This window comes from Opisthorchis viverrini (assembly GCF_000715545.1).
Source record: "Opisthorchis viverrini unplaced genomic scaffold opera_v5_31, whole genome shotgun sequence".
Taxonomy (NCBI): domain Eukaryota; kingdom Metazoa; phylum Platyhelminthes; class Trematoda; order Opisthorchiida; family Opisthorchiidae; genus Opisthorchis; species Opisthorchis viverrini.
Genome location: NW_008751688.1, coordinates 2,006,427 through 2,030,360, shown reverse-complemented (window position 1 = coordinate 2,030,360; position 23,934 = coordinate 2,006,427). Strand labels below are relative to the sequence as shown.

General features: G+C 46.1%; 1 protein-coding gene across 1 annotated transcript in view; it reads right to left on the bottom strand.

Annotated features, from left to right (window-relative positions):
• Positions 1 to 438: 438 nt before the first annotated feature.
• T265_02588 (hypothetical protein) overlaps positions 439 to 23,934 on the bottom strand; it is a gene marked incomplete at both ends in the record, with an annotated part of 52,374 nt that continues 28,878 nt past the window's right edge. The window contains 15 exons of the mRNA XM_009166867.1: positions 439 to 1,408; positions 5,607 to 6,281; positions 7,452 to 7,974; positions 8,647 to 8,861; positions 9,458 to 9,952; positions 10,036 to 10,206; positions 12,435 to 13,122; positions 13,246 to 13,394; positions 13,719 to 13,852; positions 13,940 to 14,119; positions 15,058 to 15,242; positions 15,950 to 16,235; positions 17,720 to 17,868; positions 19,348 to 19,560; positions 23,528 to 23,713. Coding sequence (XP_009165131.1) covers positions 1,119 to 1,408; positions 5,607 to 6,281; positions 7,452 to 7,974; positions 8,647 to 8,861; positions 9,458 to 9,952; positions 10,036 to 10,206; positions 12,435 to 13,122; positions 13,246 to 13,394; positions 13,719 to 13,852; positions 13,940 to 14,119; positions 15,058 to 15,242; positions 15,950 to 16,235; positions 17,720 to 17,868; positions 19,348 to 19,560; positions 23,528 to 23,713 — 4,539 coding nt within the window. The remainder of the gene's footprint in view (positions 1,409 to 5,606; positions 6,282 to 7,451; positions 7,975 to 8,646; positions 8,862 to 9,457; positions 9,953 to 10,035; positions 10,207 to 12,434; positions 13,123 to 13,245; positions 13,395 to 13,718; positions 13,853 to 13,939; positions 14,120 to 15,057; positions 15,243 to 15,949; positions 16,236 to 17,719; positions 17,869 to 19,347; positions 19,561 to 23,527; positions 23,714 to 23,934) is intronic.

Here is a 23,934-nt window from a genome sequence, read left to right as displayed (position 1 = left end):
TCGTTCAAGGTGGTAGGTAGCTGCGCATTGGAGGCGGGAGCTGATAAATCAGTGCGTAGATATAGCGCTGTAGGTGGACTGCTGAGTGGGGGGATCGGGAAGGGAGCTACGCATTGAAGGCAATAGTTTGGATGCATGAGTGTCATTGAGGGCGCGACTGGGCCATGTCTGGCAATGTCTCCAGCCATTGATATGGCCCGGGGTCCCCACCCGGGAAGACGGCAATGATCAGCGCAGCTGAGTTTGCTGGTAATGGTCTTTGTATTTCGCTACCAGGTCATTGTTTGAACGCCTCTGCCTCTCTTCCACCCTTGGTGAAAAGGTGGTTGTGTGAAAAGAGTCCTTCGAGGAAGTCGGTCGACTGGCATACACAGCACGTGGCCAAGCCAGCGCAACCTACGCAGTGTGATTGGTGCAGCTATCGGAGGTGAGTTATTTTTCCCGAATACCATTCGACGAACTTCAGCGTGGTACACGTTATTCCGTCCAGTGGTTGGGAACCATGAAAGCCCCTAGTTTGTCGTGAGCTATATGTGGTCATCCAGCCGGAAGCCAGTCTACTTGACCTCAGTGAAATATCAAGAATTCGTCGGTTAGGGTTTGCTCCGTGGATTGAAAATGCGGTGATACGATTAGGTAAGCATCTCTTGATAACCACATGAACCTACTGCGCTCAATATCCGATACCAGAGGAATTGTAATTTTTCAAAATGAATTTTAAGTGCCTGTAATAATCACCATAGACAGGATAGACCAAAAATAAATAACGGTTTTTGGCCGCTATAGAGTGCTCGCAAATTTAACTTGTCACAAGGGAAATAGGCACTGTTTGCATGCTCCGTAGATAGACTGTCTAAGCAAGCTGCCCAATGGTATTTCGTCTCAGGAAGGCGCACTAATGGGAGGTGCGTCGCGAATTTGTTACGGATGGAGGCAAGTGGATCTGTTGGTTCGGAATGTGGAATGAATTGAGTATACCAACCCCGGTATAAGCGACATTGACATGTTAGCAAAAAACAGCAGCAATAGATTATCTTCATATCGCAAGCATCTATACATATGAAAAAGTGTGACAAATGCGAACAAAATGCTCAGGGTTAGAATCCCAACGCGAAAATTCAACCACGCCGAGGACCAGGACGCGTTCCACATGTACCCGAAGAACCTCCACGAGAAGGTCCAAATGGATCAGGTTTAGATGCGCCAGTGCCTCCGGATGCACCGAGATAGGATCCAGGACGTACATGAGACGGTCCTCCCCATTTCTTGCGACGAGCCGCACCAATTCGAGGTACAGAGGTTTCAGTCACACTCGGCTGAACAGTGGAAGGTGATTCTGGGGCATCCCATACAATCGGCTGGATTTTCGGTTTAGCCTGTACTCCCTCGCTTGTCGCTGGTTTTTCAGCTGAAACCACAGAAAGCAGAGACACCGGTAGATGAAAATATGTTTTGCATTTAGATGGAACGCAATACCTGAAAGTATACACAACTTCTCATGCATACAGAATGTGTACACAAGAGGACATTGGATGGTGAGAGGACGCACGCGTTGTACAATCTCTTGTGGAAGTGTGCTGAGAGTGAACTAGACAGTTGATAATCCAGCGGAAGTTGTACTCGTTCGTGTGACGACTCTGATAAGTAAAGCGGATGCCGATGGAAAGGTGATAGTGCGCAACCGGTAGGAAAACTACATTTTATGGGTGCAATCGAGGAAAGGCACCATCAATGACGTTTTCATGAGTGGTGGAAATAATAAAGGCCCTAGGGTTCGGAGAAAGACTCATATGAAGACCGCAGTGCCGAAACGAGCAAGCATTTGTCACTATAAACCGGACTAACAGCAAGGTGCACCTAAATAAAAAAGTACACGAACGAAGGAGGCCACCAAAGTTCGTTTTACAAGGTTCTTCATCTTGGTTCACGCATCACAAAGTTACATAGAAATAACCAAAAATAACTTTAAGATAACTAAAACGCTCCAAGTACCTCTTTGAATTTCAAGTTCAATGACTACACCTTCAGCAGAGTGTTCTTGCGATTTGTGGATGCGAAGCGAATGTCACTCAAAAACACCTGTATCTAATTCTCCGCTTGGAAGACTTGGTCGACATCGTCTGCCTGAACACCAGAGTTTTGAAGATCAAGCGTTTGTTCCAGTCCCGAAATGCGGCGGACATTCAGGAAGTCCAGGCTCACTACCGACCACTAATGTCTGTGGGGTCTATATGCTTGAGCTCTTACTGGACCTGAGGCTGTCGTAATGAAAATAGTATTAGGTATTCTGAATAATTCTGCCTATTTGGCATGTGCTTCATATCTGCAGTAAGACTGGGTGGACTCAAAACGTAACCTCGCATTTGCGCAGGAGCAGATTGAGGAAGTAGAAAAATTTGTTTAGCTGGGCGGCTGTATCAGTCTCGGTGGTCGAGCTAAAAACGGTACTACTTCCATCCGGATTAGAAATATAAAAATCAGCTTTCGTGAATCTACATCATCTGTCGCCTAGGCGTGATATTAGCTTCTCTGTCAAGGGTCGAGCATACAATGCTGCCATGCGCTCCATATTATTATACGGATGGAAAGCCTGACGCTACGCACTGAGGTCAAAAGATTCTCAGTGTTTGACCATTGATGTCTTCGGGGCAGTAGCAAGTCATGGGAACACCCGATCAGCACGTCAAGTGGTTTTCGAAAGAAGATAACTCGCCCACGATGAATGAACTGATCACTATCCGTAGATTGCTCTGTCTTCGTTACGTGCTTTGAATGCCAGTGGACCAACTTCTTCGAAGGGCTCTTTTGGCACAACCACATGAAGGGCCGAAACGAGCCAGGGGAGATCAAACATTGACTCAGCAGTGGAGTATGAAAGCCATTACCAGCAAACTCACTTGTGGCCGTCTCCCTGGATGGGTACCCCGAAATGGGACACGTCAATGATTAGAGATATTGTCATATATGACACAGTGGCGCCCTCAACGGCGTTCGTGGATCCAAGCTATTGCCTTCAATGCCCCAGTGTCCCCAATGAAAAGTCCACTGACATCCCTGCATCTAGGAGTCAGTTATATCAACTACCGCCTCCAATGTATAGCTATCTATCCCATCTCCCCAGCTCATCGCTGAACGAAAATGTGACAGCTGGACGCCCTGTAAGGCAAGTAGGTATTTCTCACACCTAATAATAATAAAGAGCAACTTGTCCTCTTGCTTGCTTCCGAAAAAAACAGCCACTAAATCGGACATTCAGGCTAGAACGGTGTCACCGAAGGGACTGAACCTATCGGCGTTCGCTGACCCGCCTTGACCTGACATTACTACGGTATGACGGCTTGTGTGCCGCTGTGACCCATTGTGCTAAACGTGGAGGGAGGGATGCCCGTGCGACACTCGCAGAGTGTCCCATACCAACACGGTCTCCTAGCCCTCCGGTCTGAAAAATGGAACATTTGTAGCGACTTGTCCTGTAAAAATTGAAAGGCCCTTGCATTTTCTGCCAAACACCGCTGTCTCACCGTCAGGCTTTCGAGTGAGAGGTTTTGGTTGAACATCCTAATCGCTTTTCTGTCTAGGCATGGGCGCCATGGCAGTAACCCAGCCCAAGTATGGCCATGAATTGCACAAAAACAACTATGAATCAGCTTAATCCCGGTTGTAACGAGACTCATGGTGTCACTATTGCTTCGTCGCCCTATGGTGGCTCGTGAAACACTGGCTCCAGAGTAGCAATCGGGGTTCCGGCTTGGTAGAGGTTGCGTTGACCAAATCTTCACACATCACCAGGTGCTGGAAGAACGGCATACGTACAAACGATCCACAGCTTTAGTATTCCTGGATCTCCAAGGCTCATTCAATTCGATTGACACGCTTGCCCATCGGCTACGATGAGATACTGAGACGAACGCCGGAGGGTCTTCAAAAATCCGGTGTTCAAATAGCCTCTGATGAAAACCTTGTCGATCTGAAATATGCAGACGATTTCGTTCTCGTCTTCGAAGAGAAGGCGCAGATGTTTTTGGGTCAACTGAACAAAGTCATCCTTCGCCCTCACAAAATGTACGGTCATGCCCGTGGACATGCAGTCACTAAACGCGCCACTTAATTCAGGGGAAACACTCGAAGCTGTGAAGCGTTTCAAGTATATTGGAAATCATATTGGTTCCGAGTGTAGTGTGAAAGATGAGGTCAATTCACGAATCTGCAAGGCTCGGGTAGCGTTTGCTAATTTGAGACAGCTATGGCGTAAAAGCAATGTACCCCTCACTCTCAGGGACTACAGTACGGGCTATTTTGTTGTATGGCTGTGAGACTTGGCCTGTGCGACCAGAGGAAATGAGACGTCTTCAGGTGTTCGACAACCGTTGTCTGAGATCCATAGCTCGTGTGGGTTGTGACGAATCCGTAAAGAGGCGATTAGAAAGCGAGTTTTCGGTTGTGTAACGAGAACTTCCACGGAAGGCCATGAATTGTGCATACCAAACCACTGCTTGCCAAAGAGGGCAATGTTTTCTGTGCCCAGTTCAGTGGCAGAAGCAAAGGCGTGACGAACCCTTCACCTGGCAGAAGGATGTGGAAGAGGCTAGGGAAGTTCTGGGTGCTGTTGGTGCGAATCGCCTTCCGGGATAGAGACAGCGCCATCGTCAAAGACATTGCAAGATATAGCTGATGATCGATGTCTGTGGCGTTCTTGTTGTTAGTTTCTATCCAGATTGTTTAAATTAGTGCACGGAGGTGTCGAAACCTCGAAATGATTGTGGTAGATTAGCACTAAATCTCTTCTCCATTCACTTTTATTCTTTACACCTTGCCTTAAAAAATTAATCATGGCTGTAAGGCACTGAGTCGTTAGCGTTAAACATTGATGTTATGTTGTCGAAGATGATGATGACCTGCAAGACCGACACATGGCAAACGTGGTTCTCAGTTGTAACGGATGAGCTTAAAAAGGGGGTATTATTAACGGCGTAGGAGGAGGGGAAAGACGTATGTGAAAGAGGAAGAAGTGAAGGGACAGCGGCGGGCTCTTTTCGCTTATGTCTTGCCGTACGCAACAAGTAAGACGATCCCTGATTGATAGCAATACGCGACCGTTGATATGATAAGACAGCATTTTCAGTTGTAGGAATCATTATTTTACACTGGTTGGGCCATTTTGGAAGCGCCATAACCGAGACAAGAGGACGAATAGGGTGTTCAACAAAACCCTTCTGATCAAAAGTTTGACAGCAAGGCAGCGGTGCTCAGAGAGGAACTCCAGGGCATTGCATTTTCCGAAGAACAAGTCACCATACATATTCCAAATCCCAACAGGGATGACTAGAAAACTGTGTTCCTCAGACCTTTAGTCACCTTTAGTCGCATGGGCACAGCCCAGTATGGCTCAACGGGTCATGAAGGTGCAGGGATCATCAAAGAACGGTAGTGTTCAATTTCTTGGTGACGGCAGGGTCTGAAGTAACGATGTTAGTATTGGGTGAGACGTTTTCGGTAACAGAACGCAGTGTCGCGTAATTTATGACTATGAAAGAGGATCATTCATAACGCCTAAAGTAAAACGGGAAGGGATGGCAAGCTGCTTGACAAATTAAGATAGGACTTACCAGAAATTGTGGATGTGCCAAATAAGGACGGTTTGAAAAGACCAGACAGGACAGGTGTTGCACTTGCTTGAGTGAGAACAGAGGACCGAAACAGTCCTGGGGTCATTGTAGTGGATGATGTGGTGGGGCCTGACGAAGGCATCTGATCACCGGTAGTTAAGCCAATCGCGGCGGACGGCCGAAAACCAGCGAATAGTCCGCCAGTTATTGGTGCTTTCGGATCAAAGCTTCCAAACAGCCCTGCTCCAGGTTTGTCTCCAAAAGTTGCTGAACTAAATAAAACTGAAGAGCTTGGAGTTGGGGCCACATTGGTGACCACTGGTGCTTGGCTGGTGACAGAAATGGTAATTACAGATGTTCTGTGCATGGTTGGTGGGCTATGCTCTGCTTCTTCGGGAGTTTTCCCTTGTGGCCCAGGTGAATGCTCCTCTTCCCCTTCCTCTTGTGAAACACGGTCGACATCGTCCTCAACGTCGTCCCCCACACCAGAAATAGCGGGCCTCTCTCCAAGTTCATCTAATCCCTCATCGTCCTCCACATCACTGACATCCGGATGTTCTTTTTCCTCCTCCTCCGACTGCTCCGGTTCGTCCACTCTGGAGTAAGTGACAGTTTCGTCTTCCCCCTCTTCTTCCTCTCCCACTTCGCTTCCATCCTCACGAGAGGCGTTGTTATCTAGAAAATTTACAACACATACTTGAGCGAACAATCACCGTAGTATAACCGCTACAACCATCGGTCAGTTGATAAATGGAAGAATTAAGACATTGTTCAAAATAACACATTAATCCGGGTGTAAGTATAAAGCGTACGAAACTCAAGGAGCAGATAATATCTACTGGAAGGACAAATGCCAAACCTATCGTAAGTCAATAACGACATGCATACCGTGTGAAAATAGTGACTACAACTGTGTGCCTTTAGTCGGCGCATTGGGCCACCTCCTCGTGGGTAGCCCGGACGTCAACCTATATGAGTTAAGAGTTCAGCAACTCCAGAGAGGGTTAACCACCCCGTTGGGTTTCAATGTGCTGGTTACTTTGGAAACTGTGCAAAATGGATCATCCTGAGCCTCCGCACGAGTTCTAACCAGTACGCAGGAGAGACCCGTGGGGCTCATGTGTGAGGAATGTGGCAAGTGTTACCAATCGAAGGCTCGCTTGGCAGCTTACCGTCGATTTCACGTCCATGAAAGTGTTGGCACGAACGTGGTCGCCCGATTGACCAGAATCAACGCCACCGGAATACACATTCCATCCAGCATAATTCAGATAAACTTGACTGAGGGGAGAATTCCGAGGATTGTAGCATCACTCTTGGAATCCCATTCTGACAATTTGCTTGCTAGTGTTGATCTTTTGGCACTTGCCCGAGGTTCGCAGTCTGGCATCATGGCACCGCAGCAAGTCTTGTCACTTCAGGACTCCACACCTACAAGACATTTCTGCACACGTAGAATCCTGTCTCTGGACCCTGTCGTCAGATAGTCCATCGTGTGTCCGCCAACCTAAGGTCACAGTCGGTGACTTACGTTTGCCCGCCATTTCTGGCTCTCTGCGCACCTACTATAATTTTAAGCGTGGTACATGGCGTTCAAGGTTCATTCATGCCAATGGCTTTCACACCTGACCAAATAAGACGGGCAAATAATGACTTGTTCCCATCTTAAAATACACGTTTCAAAGATTAATTAGTTAAAATTTTCGGTGTGGTGGCACTCTCGAGCAATAGTCGACAGACACAAGACACAAAAACTGTCCGAGCTGTTGTTCCATCCTCAGAAAAGTATAAAAGCAATGAACGGCATTCTATGATGAAGGACAAAAAACGGAGTACCTGATTCACTACTGAGCTCTATTACGTTGCTCTCCGTAGTAGACATCATAGATGTCTCCACCGGCTCCTCCTGTCCGTAACCATAGTCTTCATCCTGATCCTCATCCTCGACTTCATCCGCTTCCTCCTCCACCTCACCTTCGGATACGACCTCACTCATTTGCTCTTCATCATATTCTTCATATTGCCTTTCTATTTCGTGTTCGAAATCCTCGTCTATCTCCTCTTCTTCCGGCTCTACTCCAGCGTTCTCATCAAACTGCTCTTCCGTTTCATGCTGTTCATGGGAGTAATGTTCAGCTAAACACTGAGAATCCGACGTGAGATCTGTACTGTCCTCCACAGGACGAACCCGCTCGAATTCCTCTTGAGAAACCTGCAGGGTCGGAGCATGACTAGTGTCCACAGAAGTGGTTCCTTCGGACTCAGTAATTTCTATCCCTGCCGTAGTATCCTGCTCTCTGATCTCTGAACGAAACGAGCCTGAACCGGGCAAAGCCACCACCTCTTGTTCTTGAGTGATTTCAGATTCCTATAACAAAAATGAAAGAATGTTTTCGTGTGAAGTCCAAATGTTGGTGAGAAATAATACAGCAATACAGAGACAATGTCGGATACAACTTTCGGAATGCCTTTATATCAGTTGGTGAACATCATTCTGCTAAATCACATAAACTCTGGAATCCTATCGGTGACTTTATCCTTTGGAAGTCTAGTAGAGGAACCTACAACGGATGTCGGATAGTTAGAACAAAAATCAGTATACACCCAGTATGTAAAATTCAAGAGGATTATATGGTATATAGAACATGAATAGACTCGACTAAAGCCAGAAGACAATGTCTTATTTGCAACGTTCCGGGGTATAAAAAAGAGTACAGCTCTGATTTGAGGCGGCATTTCCGACCACTCTACTGCAAGTATATCACACAGGCCATGAGAATCCTCGCGCTTGTGGTTGACTATGCTTTTAAGTGTTGCTCTACTACTTGGGGAACGTCAAGCCTGACTGTTTTGTAGGTCGTCCGGTATGATAGGATTATGATGGACAGAGAGGTTGGAAGTATCCGGTAAGATACTGCTTCAAGTCACCGTAAGGGTGCTACTATCCTTCACATATAGACCAATTTCGAGTCATCTATGTGCGCTTTTTTTCAAGGATAATGTACAGTGAAACTGGAGGACGTTGAAAATGAAAACACACATGTTTCTCATTAACCTGCGCATCACTGAGCAACGCAACATCGGTTCCGTAGAAATCACCCGACATCAACCCTTGATCTTCATCCACGGTTCTGAGATCAGGTGATGCAGCCACCGCCGGTAATGACAAAACAGTTACTGAACTCTGATCGGGGGATGGTGTCCGCGCTGTGATAGGAGTGGCAACAGCAGATGGAGCGGAGGTGCTCCATGTATCTGGAATTAAAGGATTCGAAAGTGAGATGAACCGAAACTAACCCATCAGCAGCTCACATTTCGGTTAATGAATAACGAATAATAATAATCATTCAGCTGTGGAAAACTTTTGGGCACTTGGACCTACTGCTCAAAACAACCACAGCTACTCTAAAGTAATGGGTTCAAGAAAGTTCAACGGTTGAGAAGCCAAACTGTTGGAGGAAAGTCCGTCGTTCGATGTCGGTCTTGGCTTCCCGATTGTCCCAGCCTACACATGGCCAGCCTGACAGCAACTCGGTCCCCGTGTTTCTTCCGAGTTGCACGCACATCAACAAAATCTTACTAATCCACCTAGGACGAGTAAAATGAGGACGGGAGTAACAATCCATAACCAATCTCTAATGATGGAGGGACCGCATGATCTGTGGAGTAAAGTGGTCACCAAAAAGTGAAGGAACAGACAAAAAAACACTAAAACCTAGTTAATACGCAACCGCCAGCGAAAAAAGTACAAAATGTCCAAGACTTGGCTGGGGGGGGGCAAAAGGGTGACTGAAGAAGACCAAAACAATCAAATAGAAGATAGTATGATCAACCCTCGAGAACAAACGTACCTGCCAAACCTTCTTGCCCAGCAACCAAGCGTGAAGCTGTGGCATGTGCTAAGGGCTGAAGTGAAGTGGGGTAGCCAAAGGCGGATCGCTCCAACACAACAGCACTGGGTTCAGCTGGTGGTAAGTGGTGAGATGTTGAAGCCAAGACGGCCATTGGTCGGAGGCGTTTGGCCTCGGAAAATATTGCAGGAACACTGGCGTACGGCGTAAAAGAAACGGGCTCTGTAAGGCGATTGGGGTCAGTCTGTGTGTTAGAAGTCACTGTTTCTTCGCTGGATGAAACCATAAAGCTATCGCTTACTGCAGAAGCATCCTCATGGCGCCTCTTTCCAGTTACGCTGGCCAATGAAGGAGATGATACAGGGGCGTGAGTTGTGCTGGTTGCCCAAGAGAATCCACTAAATGATGAGCTAGCTATTGCGGACTGATCACCCAAAGGTGGCGCCGGTCCAACCAGGTTGGTGCGACGAGACTGCGCGGCACGAACGACTGCAGCTGTAAAATGATTGAAAGTTCAGTTAATTGGATCAAAACAAACAATGAACATGGTATGGGACTGAGTGCAGATGGTGGCTTACTGGCAGGTTGGTCCGGACGTACGGTCAGCTGGTCGTTGGCAAGTGGACTGACAAGTCCAGTTGTAGAAGAAAGTGGAGCCACATCCGAGGCGGTAACGACAGCTGCCGTAACCAGAGGGACAGAAGGGATTAACAGTGGCTCGGGTGGGGCAGCAACGGAAGTTGTTTGAACTAAGAAGTAAAGAGGGCCAAGGCAGGCGTTACTGAAGCCCGATGTCCACCAGGGACGAACATTTAAAACAAGCTAAGCATTATCAACAGATAGCAGTACACATAATCCACAACAACGTCGTTGAGTCAGTATACATGGCACAATACGGTGTTCCCGAAGTGAACACTCATAGGAAACAACAAAGTCGGTCGACCTGGTGAGGTAGGCGAAGCTTCTAAGTTTACCCAATTTCCCGACGTAACAGGTCAGTAACGTTATCGTAATCACTTTATTAGAGGTAAGTTCCGATCGTACAATCATCAGAAGACTGCTCTGAGCATGCCAGCAAATTAAGCTGAATTTTCGCGATTTTTGACAACAGCGCATATATCACATTTCGGTGGAACTGAACCTGGCAACGAAATATGAGAACACTAAGAAGGAGACTCAATCGAGTCCAAAACTGTCTCTCCATTGGGTGGGAACCGCGGGATGCAACTAATCAACAGTCGGTGATACGGGTTCAGTGATGCTCTCAGTGGCGCCATTATGTCAAAGCCACCGCCTTCAGTGCGCAACTGTCCAGTTTCCGAAACTATATGATCATGCCATCAAATCGAGTGCTTCGCTGTATCACGCAAGCCCTCCCATTTTCGGGAACAGAAAGTGAAACAGCTGGAACCAGCGTACTTTTTTTACGCAGCTGGTTCATTGCTTCGACCAGTATTGGAGCATAACTGTGATTAAGACAGATATAGTAATGGTGGGCATCGACGGCCTAAGTCATAGGGAATAGGGAATGTTGTATCGCCCAACTTAACTCAAGCAACAATTACCAAATGACACAAGATTTCACGATACATAGACTAGTATAACAAAAATTGCAGGGTCAGTTATTAGCAGTACCAAAAATAGTGGGTTACAGTAGTGTCTCCATCAATCTACACTTCGACCATGAACTGCTTCAGCAAATGGCGCTATGCACGTACCCAAGGATGAGCTATGGGTGGCTTAGTGGTACTTCTTATGACATCAACCGCTTAACGAAGTGGTCAACTAGCATCGTAGGGCCGCTTATTGTGGAGTGAGTCGGCAACTCGAGTATCCATAACGAGTATCCCCCCTTGGGAGATTATTTCATCCAGGAAAGCTTACAGTAGAGTGAAATTCTGTGCCACGAAAATTGTCTCCACGATGGGAATGTTTCTCTCCGTATGGGTTCCCGATGAAGAGTGCTGTAGTACTACAGCGCTCTAAAACGACTTCGAAAACGACCGAATTCGGTCGACGGGTCAAAGGGAAGCACTTCTTACTTTTTACCATTTCCTTAATGTAATCGAATTCGGTTGCGCTTACGAAATCACACAGGCATGGATGCAAGGTACACACCTATTCATATGCATTACTCGTTTGGTGTTTGCATTTCTGCAGCATAATAGGACCTGTGAACCCGCTTTAAAATGAGGATATAAGAGACCTGTTAGCACCCATCAGCCTGCCTGAGCATCCAGATATTGCAATAAGCACCAGTACATATATGGAGCCGTGGGTGGTGGTGTCCACAACGGATAAAATTTGTCATCTCCGTTGAAGCAGTACGGGGTGTGCCTATTTAGATAGAGAACTAAACTGAAATGTTGCGTTCACATAGGAGGACTAAAGTTTAGGCAGACTAGAGACAAGACGATACCCAGTACTTAGCGCAAATTTCTAGTAGTATGAAATTCATGGATCAATAGTCGTCCAGGTCATTGTCCTTGATGACTTATCGGAAATGACGACGGTCCGGCTTACTACCAACCGCGCACAGTAGACCCATTCACCCAACTAACGCTAGGTTTTGATCCAGGCAGACAAATTTCTGAGTGGTTTGTTTTCCTATTTGAAAACAAGACACTGCTTTTATTCTATGAGAAGGAAACGATGACCATGGAATGCCAATAGCACTTGTTGTCGATGACTTCCGCGCACGAAGTAAGAAAACGTATAGATTTATTCGGTATCATTGTCGATCGATAACCAGTGATGCATTGACAAAGCTGGTGGCAGATACTATTAAAAAGGGGAAAATGTAGATATCAGTTAGGAGTGGACAACGAATTTGTCCACTCCCAGGGGAGTTTGCTGTTGTTCATTTCAACTAGGAAACAGTGTAACATATCGCGTCAACCTGGGAATTTCTAACATCAGCTCACGAAACCAAAATGATGGATGCGTTCCAAAATGCTAAATGGCTTGTCTGACCTACCAATTTGTATGGCTGGTGTGGGTGTCACAGTGGCCACGTTGCTTGTGATTGGCCTGATTTCAGCGGTCTGTTTCGGCCCCACTACTGAGTTTGGCGGTGTTACAGCGGGGGTAGGTTGTACAGGCTGTACGGTGGCTGATGCGCGCAAAATCCAGGCAGGTACTGACTGACCTCCCAGAGAAGTTGAGGTAGAAACTGAAGCAGCGGGAGCCTGTGTATTTTGTCCGGCTACGGGAAACAAAGAGTCTGACGCCCCGGTAACGGTGGAGTCGGGGCAGCTGACTGGGGTGCCGAAGGGTGCCAAATGAAAAGGAAAAGACTGAGAGGTCTGAGATAGGTCAGTTGGTTCGGGATCATTAACTATTAGTGAGGCTGAGGAAGGTACGATAACGGTGGGGGTGTTTTGGGCGGAAGGAACGGAGACTGAAGTCGGGGCTGACTGCATTTCGCATAATCGTGCGCGAAGTTCAGCACAGTCCCGTTGTGCCTTTGTAAGTTGTGATTCAACAAGCTGCATGCGTAACAACCGCTCCCGCTGCATTTCAGCATGTTGACGCAGTTGACTAATTTCAGCTGCTAAATGGTCAAACATTAAGCGTATTATCTCAACCAGTTGTCCGTTATCGTATTCTCCATCTGCCGTCGGTAGGTGGATAGTTTCAAAGCTTTGTCCAAGATGCTCGTTCGCCTTTAAATTGAAAGAGGAGCGAAATAGTCAGAGCATGAATACGCTGAATATATTAATCAAAACGATGCTCCATAACAGTGATTCCAAAACGAACAAGATCACTAATGTTGTTAGTAAACGTACCTTAGCTGTATTCAGTACGCGCATCACCTCAGTAATTACTGAAGCCAAATGAGAACGTTCTGACCGGACCGTGGCCAAATCCGACCTCAGAGTGACCACATCTGCTTTAGCCTCGGTTAAAGCCTCATTCAGTGACTGTAGTTGTGCACCTGTAGACAAAAATGTGGAGCCGAACAGGTTAGGAGGAGCACGTCTTGATTACGTTGCGTTAGCGCAGTGGATCGGTCAAACATCGTCAGCTAGAAGCAGATGCAACCAATGATCCTTCTGGAGGACAGGTTGCAAGCACGTTTCCGTTAAAGAACGATTTTGCATCGAACGACATCTTAAAATGGGCTCGCGCGCAAAACACTTATTGTCAATTACGATTCCAAAACTAATTTTGCAAAGAAAGCTACGCAATACAAAGATTCCCATTTACTAACTGGTGAAACAGAAACAAACGTTGACTGTCTGAAACGGTGTGAACTTACCGTCCGATTGGTTAGCAAACAACTGACGACGCAAAGTTTCCGCTTCCTGACGATACTTTCTTCCGATTTCACGGAGCTTGACGACCGTTGTTTCCTTACCCTCTAATTCCTTGCGTAGCGTCTCACATGTTGAACTGCAGAAAGTGTGAAACATAATAATTAAAAAAATTGCATTGGGATGTGTGCCGAAGAAATCAGGAGAGAAAAAAGCAGCAACTAACCGGTGTTGGGCACATTCCTCTTCTGTAGCTTGCCGGCTGGCAAGTGCTTCATTCAACTCGGCATCATGCCGTTTCATGGCTTCATTGAGTTCCGTCCGTGATTCATTTAGCTTTACTGAATATTGCTGAACTTCTTCCTCAGCTCGCCGCAGCTGTCGTTGTAACTCATCCCGTTCGTTGCTTTAAAGAGACACAAAAACCCCAGATAAACGGTAAACACATAACTGAAAACGAACGGAGAAATCGATTTCCGGGACAGCTAAGGAATTGGTGAAAAGCAGTAGTAGTGCTCGATGTAGTATTGAATACAAACTCATTCTTCTTATAAATTAAAAAACGTGCTATCAGGAACAAAGGAGTTTACTTATGTTAAGAACTCAATAAGGCTAACAAACCTCAACAAAATGTGAACTGCATGCAAGACCAAGCCAAAATATCTTTTGCTGCTTTGGACAGACTGGCATACTATGCTGCGCTCATTACGTATTAATCCATTAGTGAATAACTGCTGTCAGTTAGCTTCCACGATGGCAGTTTATGAAGGTGTTCCAGATGTCCAGACAGAAATAAATGTACTTCGTAGCCAGTAGGAAGGACGGTTCCTTCGTTTACTTAAAAAAACATTAAGAGAACAAACGAAGAAATTCTGGGGAATTCACAGCTTCAAATCCGAATTCGAATCGACATCAACAGCCCATATAAGAACACACATAAATATCTTCGGTTCCTTCACTTAAAAAAACATTAAGAGAACAAACGAAGAAATTCTGGGGAATTCACAGCTTCAAATCCGAATTCGAATCGACATCAACAGCCCATATAAGAACACACATAAATATCTTGATAGAGCAATGCACGGTCAGGTAAGGTATAATGTTTGATAAACAGCAACGGGGGCCAAGTGGATCCGGACCTCGCCGCGGAACGTCACGCGTGAGCAGCTGTGACAACAAAGATTCATGAACCTGACCCATCCCCTCGGTAAGAGCCAACCGAATTTTCTGTGGTGGCGTTTCACGAACACAGGCCCATCGGAACCCTACGTACTGCACCTGATCGTTGCTTGGAGGAGCTTCTATCGAAGAAACTGAGTGACAGATTTAGAGTGCAAAATTTACCATGCCATGCGGTATTGTTCCGGATCCATACGCTGAGCGGTCTCCACCAGACGATTGCATCTTTCCTTCCAACGATCGCGTTCTTCTTCCAGTGAATGTTTTTCTGTGCCGAGTGAATTCACTTGGGCCATAAGTTCACTATTCTCCGACCGCAGAGGACCAACGAGAGCCTCCAAGTCGCGTACCTGTAAAATAATTTACCGGTTCGTGTAAGCCACCCGAAGGACTGAAAGGTGTATTATATGGCGGTTTTCAATTCACAGGAAAATAAGTCACGACAGGAGACGAGAAGGGAGAGCGAGCCGACTCCGTTGCAGTTGAAAGTCATTCAATTCAGATACGAAGAGAGGGATTGCAAAGATTCCTAAAGTGAGGTCAAAACTCATCTTCGGCTGCGTAATCACGTCTGTGTGCAAACTACGTTCACGAATAAGTATGAACTTAATTCACGGGTCTCAGGATAGAAAAATAAGTGATCAATCGCTGGAAATTCCACTTTCAACGAGAGGCAGAAGACGCATTGTATGGGCACGTTATGGCGGCTACGAATTCCGTATATTGAAAGAGAGGCAAATAAGAAGCCATCAGATACAAGTCATTTTGATAACATGAAGGCCACAGCGGCCCAAAACTGGATGCATACGGACAGTTAGAAGCAGGATGGCATTATACGCCTCATGGGAAGTCGACGAGGGAAGACTTTGCTGAGTTCGAAATGAGTCTGACACAGTAAGCACTGCAGAAATGAACGAAAATGCAGGTGACTGTATAACAGTCTGTCGGCATTTGGTCATAGGAAATGAACGGAACCAGCATAAGTAACGCCTCAGAACATGTCTGGTCTTAAACGGTACGGGATGAAGATAAAAGTAACAGAGGGTCGCTCACTCACCTGGCCTTCAGATGCCTTCAGATTGGCCTGGAGTGTCTCTCGTTCGTGTCTGAGTAGCCTGTTTGATTCTGTTACTAAATTCAACTGCTCCACTCGCTCCATCAACTCCGAATGGCGTTGAGATGTTTCTGCTGCCAGCTCACTGGCTCGGCGTTCATTTTCCAGTTCCGTTTGTAAATGATCCTTCTGAGACTCGAGGCTTGCTACACGTAAAAGTAGACGAGATACCTCCGCAGCGGATGCGTCGCATGTTGCCTCGGCAATGCTTTTTTGTCGACGTAAGTAGCTGAAAAGAAGCAGAGGTATTACATTCCTGGAACTTTTTACGAGTTAAGGTAGAACTTGTACCGAACACTTTAGAGAGAGTACTCCTTCCGTTCAACTAGAAGCGAGGCAGGTGAAGTGACACTAAGTATAGGGTAAGTCCTTGTTCCGAAATCGCTCAGTGGTCAAGGGACGAACTTATGGATCAGAAGGTACGTGGTTTGAACCAAACCTCAGCATCTTGACTGCTCCTGCCTAAGGATGGGCAACCTGGCAGTATCCCAGTCCTCGTACTTCGCTCGGATTACATGGCAGTGCTAACATTCGTTTACAGAATCAATTCGAACGGCAGTTAGCCCTTGAGCAGTGGAGGTTTATTTTTTCACTAGTCCCACTCCACACTGGCATTTAAAATAACTATGAACAGGATTTACAGAAAAGGAGGCCATGAGAGATTCACTCAACAATATGTACTAAAAGCGCAGAAACGGGGAAATGAAAAATTGAATCAGAGGAATATGATAATAAGACGAAAACTACAGTGCGCTCTTGTGTCACACTTTGCTTTTCCCACTGAAATCATTTACCGAGGATCACTATCCATAAGGTTGCTGAGAACTATTCAAAAACCCAAGACCTTTTTTGCCCTTCTTGAGGCTCATCAATTAGGTGCAGTCCCCGGGGTTTTGTTCACCTCATGTTCTAGTTGAACATAAACTGTATTGCAATATCTTGAATATCATACCACCTGAAACATGAGGCAGCGATTATGCAGTGCAGCGCGGATTTACTGACCGAAAGGTTCGTGGTTCGAATCCGACCTCTGTCTCTCGACCTCCCCTGTCTAGGCTTGAACAACCTGGCAGTATCCCAGCCCTCGTGCAATCTTCGAATGGCATGGCAGTTAGGCTCCGAAAGGGTGCTACAGCTGAACACTTTTGAACAATATCATAAACGAGGATTACAGATGGCGTTCAGTTAAGTCGCTGGTTAAAACCGAATTGACGTGCAAATGAGCTTCGTCAAAAGTTGGGTTCAAGTAGAACATAATGCTGACGGAAACTCGGGGACCGTGCCTACCTGATGAGCCCTAAGGTAAATACGGTCGTGGAATGTCGAAGTTCCCAAAAACCTTGCGAGTAGTTTCTTTCGAGAAAATACATCGAGGTACCTTGAATGGCGTATCAACTGAAACATCAGATGGTTTCTGTGCGACACATTCAGCTAGAGAACTTCAGATGAGATCCAATTGAGTCTTCCGTTAAAGCTAAATAAGCATGAAGGCCACACGCAAAGAGGATCTTGGTGACCATTTTGTATTCGAGGTTTCCTAAAGCCTAATTAAATTGCAAATAGGGACAAGGACAACAAGTCGTGTGCTTAAAGTTCACTAAGGAATGATATCAAGAGACTAGTCAGCTATGTATGGTATGTGAGTGTGAAGCGAATTGTGGCCTTGGTGATTGAAGCCTTTTGAGAAGACCTTTCGAAACATGCTGTACTTACTTGACTAATTGCAACAGATCTTCGGAGGCCTTCAGATCGGTCACTCCGGCTTCTGTCGATATCGGAAGTTGAGACGTACTTCCAGAAGGCTCTGTCGTTTCCTCTGGCTTCTCCATCAACTTTCGCAAAGCGATCAGCTGTTGTGTTAACTGCAGGATGCAAACAATAAGGCGGATAGATTGTGCATCGATAGGAACGGAGTAAAGCAACAGACGCCCTGCCTAAAAAGTTGTCTGGCTTTTGTCGCAAAGAATGCCGATAAATAAATGCTACTGGCATGAGTCCATAAAACAAAATGCTATTAAAGATTAACTAACAATCCGTTACCCTTTGAGCTACGTAAAAACGGGGAGCATTGGAGTACGTCTTCCAGAGTTGGTGCTGAAACACATGGCACTCTCCATATACGATGTATGGATCACAGCAGACAAGGGGAAGGTAACAATGGAAGATTGAAACCAGAGCGTCCAGTTTTAACGTATGGATGCTGTCTATCAGGCCAGCTGGAATAAGTGAGAATCAGAAGGCCATCATTATTACGTTTTGAGCTCGAAATAGCTCAGTGGTCAAGGCGCCGGCTTACGGATCGGAAGGTCCGTGTTTCAAACCCAAGCTCAGCATCTTGGCTGCTTCTGTCCACGCTTGGTAGACCTGGTAGTATCCCAATCCTCGTGTCTCTTTCCGATGGCAGACTGGGCGTCAAAAGGGTCCTAAGCTGAATGATTTATTTACTATTATTACGATCCACTGAATGGCTTCGATCAAAAATAGATCGTCCCAAAAATACTCGTCATACGTACATATCCGTACTGTCCGTGCGTCACAATGGTATGTGAAGGTTGTTATGGGATAAGAATCCTGGTGCAAGCGAATATGAGGGGCCGGAATCTGTTTCCGAATCGGCCTGCCGCATCAAGCTACTCCGATGGACATCCGCGCACAATAAGTGGTGCTATGTTCGTTGGTTGTGGATCAACATCCATCTGATCAACAACCAATTAACGAAACTAAGATGCCAAGAGTTCTATACACTGCCAATGCCACGCTCGGTTTGCGGCGAGCAGCATCTGTACCCAAGTGAACGTCTCGTACCGAGGGTGAAAAGGACGCGGAATCCCGACAGCCATCAGCGTACCCAACTGGCGCTCCAGGTGTTTCAATTTGAGACAAGTAAATAGCTGAGAATGTATGCAGTGTGGTCTGGCGGCCCGTACCACACATAAAAGGCAACCCAGATAAACATGTAACCAACCTGTAATATTCATTATTCTGCATGGTTTTTCCAACGGTATACACATAAGATCAACCCTAACAGTGTCATAATTTTAACAATCCGGAATGTACAGTGTTAGATGGATCATATTCACGTGTATACATGAAGTACATATAATGGGATTAAACCGAATAGAATGCAGTAAAAATGACATGACATAATACACTGCACCCAAACAAACGGACAGCCCGGTAACCCAAACTGGACTCCTATAAGCTTGGGCTAATAAATACGCTGCTTTTGTTTCGGATGGAAACATTTACTCATAAGAACTTAAATAAATGAGGCTTTCCGCCACCCAAGCAAAGTTTAAAAAGGCGAACATGAATCGAGGACTAAGGAAAAGGATACTTACTTTGATGATCTGATCCTGCATTAAACTTTGATCCTTATCTGCTAGGTTCAACTTCTCATTCAATTCTTGACGTTCAGTATCCCAAGATCGACTCATTTCGTCCAGCTCCTTGGCAACAGTATCAGCACGTGACTCCGAAGTGGTGAGCTGCCGTTGTACATCTGCCAATTTTGATTTCCAGTTGTCTACCTCCTGACGGGCTGCTGTTAGTGCCTGCAACGATAACGACATCTATTTACTTTGCCCTGACAGTCGTGAACCGTGTGTAGGCACGGTACTTCGGTTAGCCGCGACATATAGTAGAGTGCAGAGAAAAACCCCATTATCATCATTGACTGCAAAACATCAGTAGTACAACTATGAGAGAAAGCCTTAGTAAACAGTGGGAATAAAAGGGTGCTTGGTTTACATAGAGACGATGGTCACGAGTAATGTGCCCATACCCTTGGACAACACTGAAATGAGCATCAAGCTGAATTGGAGAACCATCACTGGGGTCAACCAAGCACATTTTGCGAACCTCATCCGACAGCCTGACACATAACGACAGGCAAAGACCAGCTGGGCACTCTGGGCGCCAACAGAAAAAGACATTGCTCTGCCGGCGAATATTTCCAACCATTAATGTGATGGGGAACTCACACGGCACACGACATGCATCAGTGCAGCCAAGACTCTTTGTTACCCTCCGTTTCCAGGTCATACGTTGTCCACCTTCTGGTATCTTCCAGTCACAAACAGGGTACGGTGAAGTGACCGATCACCTGGTATACTGAGTACATGGCCGGATCAGTGCAGTTGAACAAGCAATTGACTTGTCACCGGAAGCCACCAGTCACACTTCAGTATTGCTAATCCGATACTCCCATACTGGACATGGACTTCCTCGAGCGCACCGATAGTCAAAGATAAACAATCTCCTATGTTCCGTGTACAGTTTTCAGGCTTCATGACCATAAAAAAAAAACAGGATGCACTGCCGCGTTGTAAACCCTGCCTTCCGCCTACATGCTTATGTTAAGTAGACCCCAGAGGTGTCCAACTAGAAGGAAGGTAGATAAGATTCTGGTGCTCTAGCGTTTATTGGGTCAGCAGAGCACCACGTCATCTGACGTGGTGCAACTATCCAGAGAGATTAACCTGCCTACTACTTCAGATAACAAAACCAGTTTTGGTGGTGAACTAGCTTATTCTTGTGATAACACTGTATTTTGGATATACGAAACGCACACCGGATCGCACGGCAAAATTCGCTCGGTTAGTTAGTGTAATTTGTGGCCTGTCTCTAGAAAAAGCTCCATGGACATAACGAACTTTTGCCCGATAAGCATTGGAAAGGTGACAGGATAACCCTGACACTACTTTTACACGCCCATGGAGTATAAGGACTGGAGGAGTTTTGCGAAAATGTTTGGCACATTTCTGAAGCGAAGAACACCGTAAAAAGGTACCGCAATCGAGTGAGCCGAGTTCTACTTCTATATAAAAAAATAAAAGTTTCTGTCCTTATTTTGTGTGCGACGGTTTTCGAGAAGTATCGTAAGTTATTGAGCTGGTTAGTGAAACCGGACGAAAGCATGCTTAATTTCTAGAAATTCGGTCTATCGTGACTGTCCGTAAGAGTGTACAGGATGACACTCGTGAGTAGATAAGAAGAGATGCTGACTAGACTCGGGCAATGCTCCAAAGACGTCGATGGTCAAAGGCCGAAAATCTTTTGACCTCCTCAACGCGAAGCGTATAATAACATGTAACGCACCGCGGCATTGCAAGCTGACGTCATGAGCACGCCCCTGGTGATGCAGGTTCACGAAAGCTGCTCTAGCCTTCCCATTCAGATGGGAATATCACCTTTCGCGAAACTACTGGGCAGAAACCACTCGGCAGTCCAGGCAGACTAATTTGTCTTCTACTTCAACCGGCTTATCCACAAGCATGCGGTTATGGTTCGAGCCCACCCGGTCTTGCAGCAGCACTTTACACTTTGCATTTGTGAAGCGCATGTCAAACCGTGAAACAGAATTATTCACATTATTTAATAACGTTCGCATTACTACGGCATACACGTACTCGATAACGGTGAGTGAATGTCCCGGGAGCATATCGATCCCACAGGCAAAGGAGGCTTCTGGTGAACTCCCCATAATCGCATTCATTACGAAGTTGAATAGGAAATGTCAAAAAGGACAGCCTTGCCTGATACCAAATGATGTGGTGAGATCAGGCGACAGCATTCTGTAGGTCTTCATGCGGCCGCGGGAGTTGGCGTCTTCCTGCATAAAAATCTCCCACATAAAAGTCCTATATTTACGCACCAATTTCTCAACTCCCGTCTGCTAAGTGCAGATACCTTGCCCCCCGCCCCAGCCCGAAACCATCGGTGGACGCAACTGTGGCGGCTATAAGCACCGTATGACAAGTACGCGGTTCTTACAGCTGATAACGATTATGATGACGATGGAAGTTGGCGTACAGCGACTCACGGAAAGTCAAGAATTTTCGGGGACACCTTGGCTCCACAGACATTGCCATAGTGCCTGACGGTCCACACTGTCAAAGACAGCCTTTAAGCTGAGGAAGACAGCTGTTGCTCGTTGGAAGCAGTGTTGCTGTTCCACAATCTATCGGAGGATGAGAATATGATCGATGCATGCTCCTGCTGGACGGAACCCGACTTAGTTTTCACGGATCTGTCTGTCCGTGTATTCAAAGGATAATACTAGAGAGCACGTTCGACATCATAGCAACGAGGCTTATGACACGGTGATTTTCACGCAGCGTCCTCAATATGCTTCACTCTACAGGCACTTTCCCTTCACTCCATGTCGCAGCAATGAGCTTTGTTAGATGGGTCACCAGAGATCGATTTGCTAGAGGGAACACTGACATTTATACACGTTACATCCATGTGAGTCTCGAAAATCCTCCATAAAAGTGCCTTTGAGTGAGTCACAGTCTATTCGGAGATAATGGAGAGATTTACGGCCTGACGTTGTTGGCCCCGGATCCTGAGAGATCCTTTCGGTTTGACCGCTCACAAGAATCCGGTCGGGTAGAGCACATTCTGCTCCATCACTCGACGCAACACCCTCATCGAGAACACAGGGAGCCAATCCTGGATTACTCGCCACCCGAAGAGTAAACCATGAGTATGCTGAGCTGCCCTGGACTGCGTTCAAATGTATCACCCTGGTACGGTCTTGTATTAATGCATCGAAGACCTACCATACATTGATTCTTAAAAAGGACACGCGCAAAGGAAGTCTTCGGCCTACCTGACAAAGAGGACGGACAGTCAGCGCTGCTACGGCAAACAGGTTGCCAGATGGTAGAACCGCAATTTCATTTTCAGGATACAGGGCCAGGAAGTAATGAGCTAACACCCAATGGAGTCATAGTGGCACGTGTGTGAATTAGAGTCGGAGCTAAAAAAACTAAAGAGCCTGGTAACTGTACCTAATTGGTGTGAGCAGGTGTTGCTTCCCGGTTGCCTAAGCTGAGGAAGCTTGGTTGATAGAGGTACCACACCTTAAGCCTTTAACTCAGAATTCTACTCTACAAAACAACGGGAAAAGATAGGTTTTTGTTCCAGAGACCTGTCCGTCTGACACACAAGGCAAAAAGTGTTAGGATTTCCTTGAGGACTATGCCCGAAAACACTGACTCAATGTTCTGGTCCGTCCTGTTGTGGGAGGCTTGTTGTGTCTGAAGGTACAATGATTAGGACATAACTAGATGCCTCCTATGAAGACTGCACACGGCAACTGCCCTCTGGGCAGCATTATATTCTTTGGCCTAAAAAATTACTTCAACCGCAAGGCCAATGATACCGCAACGACAGTCAACCTTTGGGCGATCGGAGTGTACAGTTTTTACGAACGACCTTGTCGAGTCCCTACTGACGTATTCGTAAAATGAGATGCACACATATGACATACGCCACTACCATTTACCGACCTATTGAACCAGACCGCTTCAGAAAGGAAATCTGAGAACTTCATGATCAGAACGATAGCAGAGTCTAGTCAATAAACTCCACTGAAGATTAAGCGGTGCAACTGGGATTGTAAATCAGTTGGTCATATGTTGGAATAAAGCGCATAATATGCACATCGAAAAAACCTGCAATACTGTAACGCGAGTAAAGATCAGCATGTTTAATGATCTTCAACCAACGTACTTCAACATCTTCCGCATGTAACGATAATTCTCGCTCGTACTTCAAACGAGCCTCCTGCGCAGCTCGTTCGTGCGCTTCAATGACCGACTTTGCGCCCGCCTCGAGCTCCAAAGCAGACTCGCAACGTGTCCTGATGCTATCTAATTCTCCTTGTAAGTTGCTCAACTGTCGACGGAGTTCTGCATTCTGCGTAAACAGAGTAGATTTACTAATGTAACTAAAATGAGAGGAAGAAGTTTGTGACAAGGAAACGCAACAATCGCAATATTCAAATGTCTGAAGATAAAGGAGCAGCCTTTGCTACCTGCGTTAGTGAAGAGTGGATGCCAAATGGAGTGAAAGAAGGGACGATGTTAGTGAATCCACAAGAAAGTACTAATAACTCTACAAAAGCATATATATATATA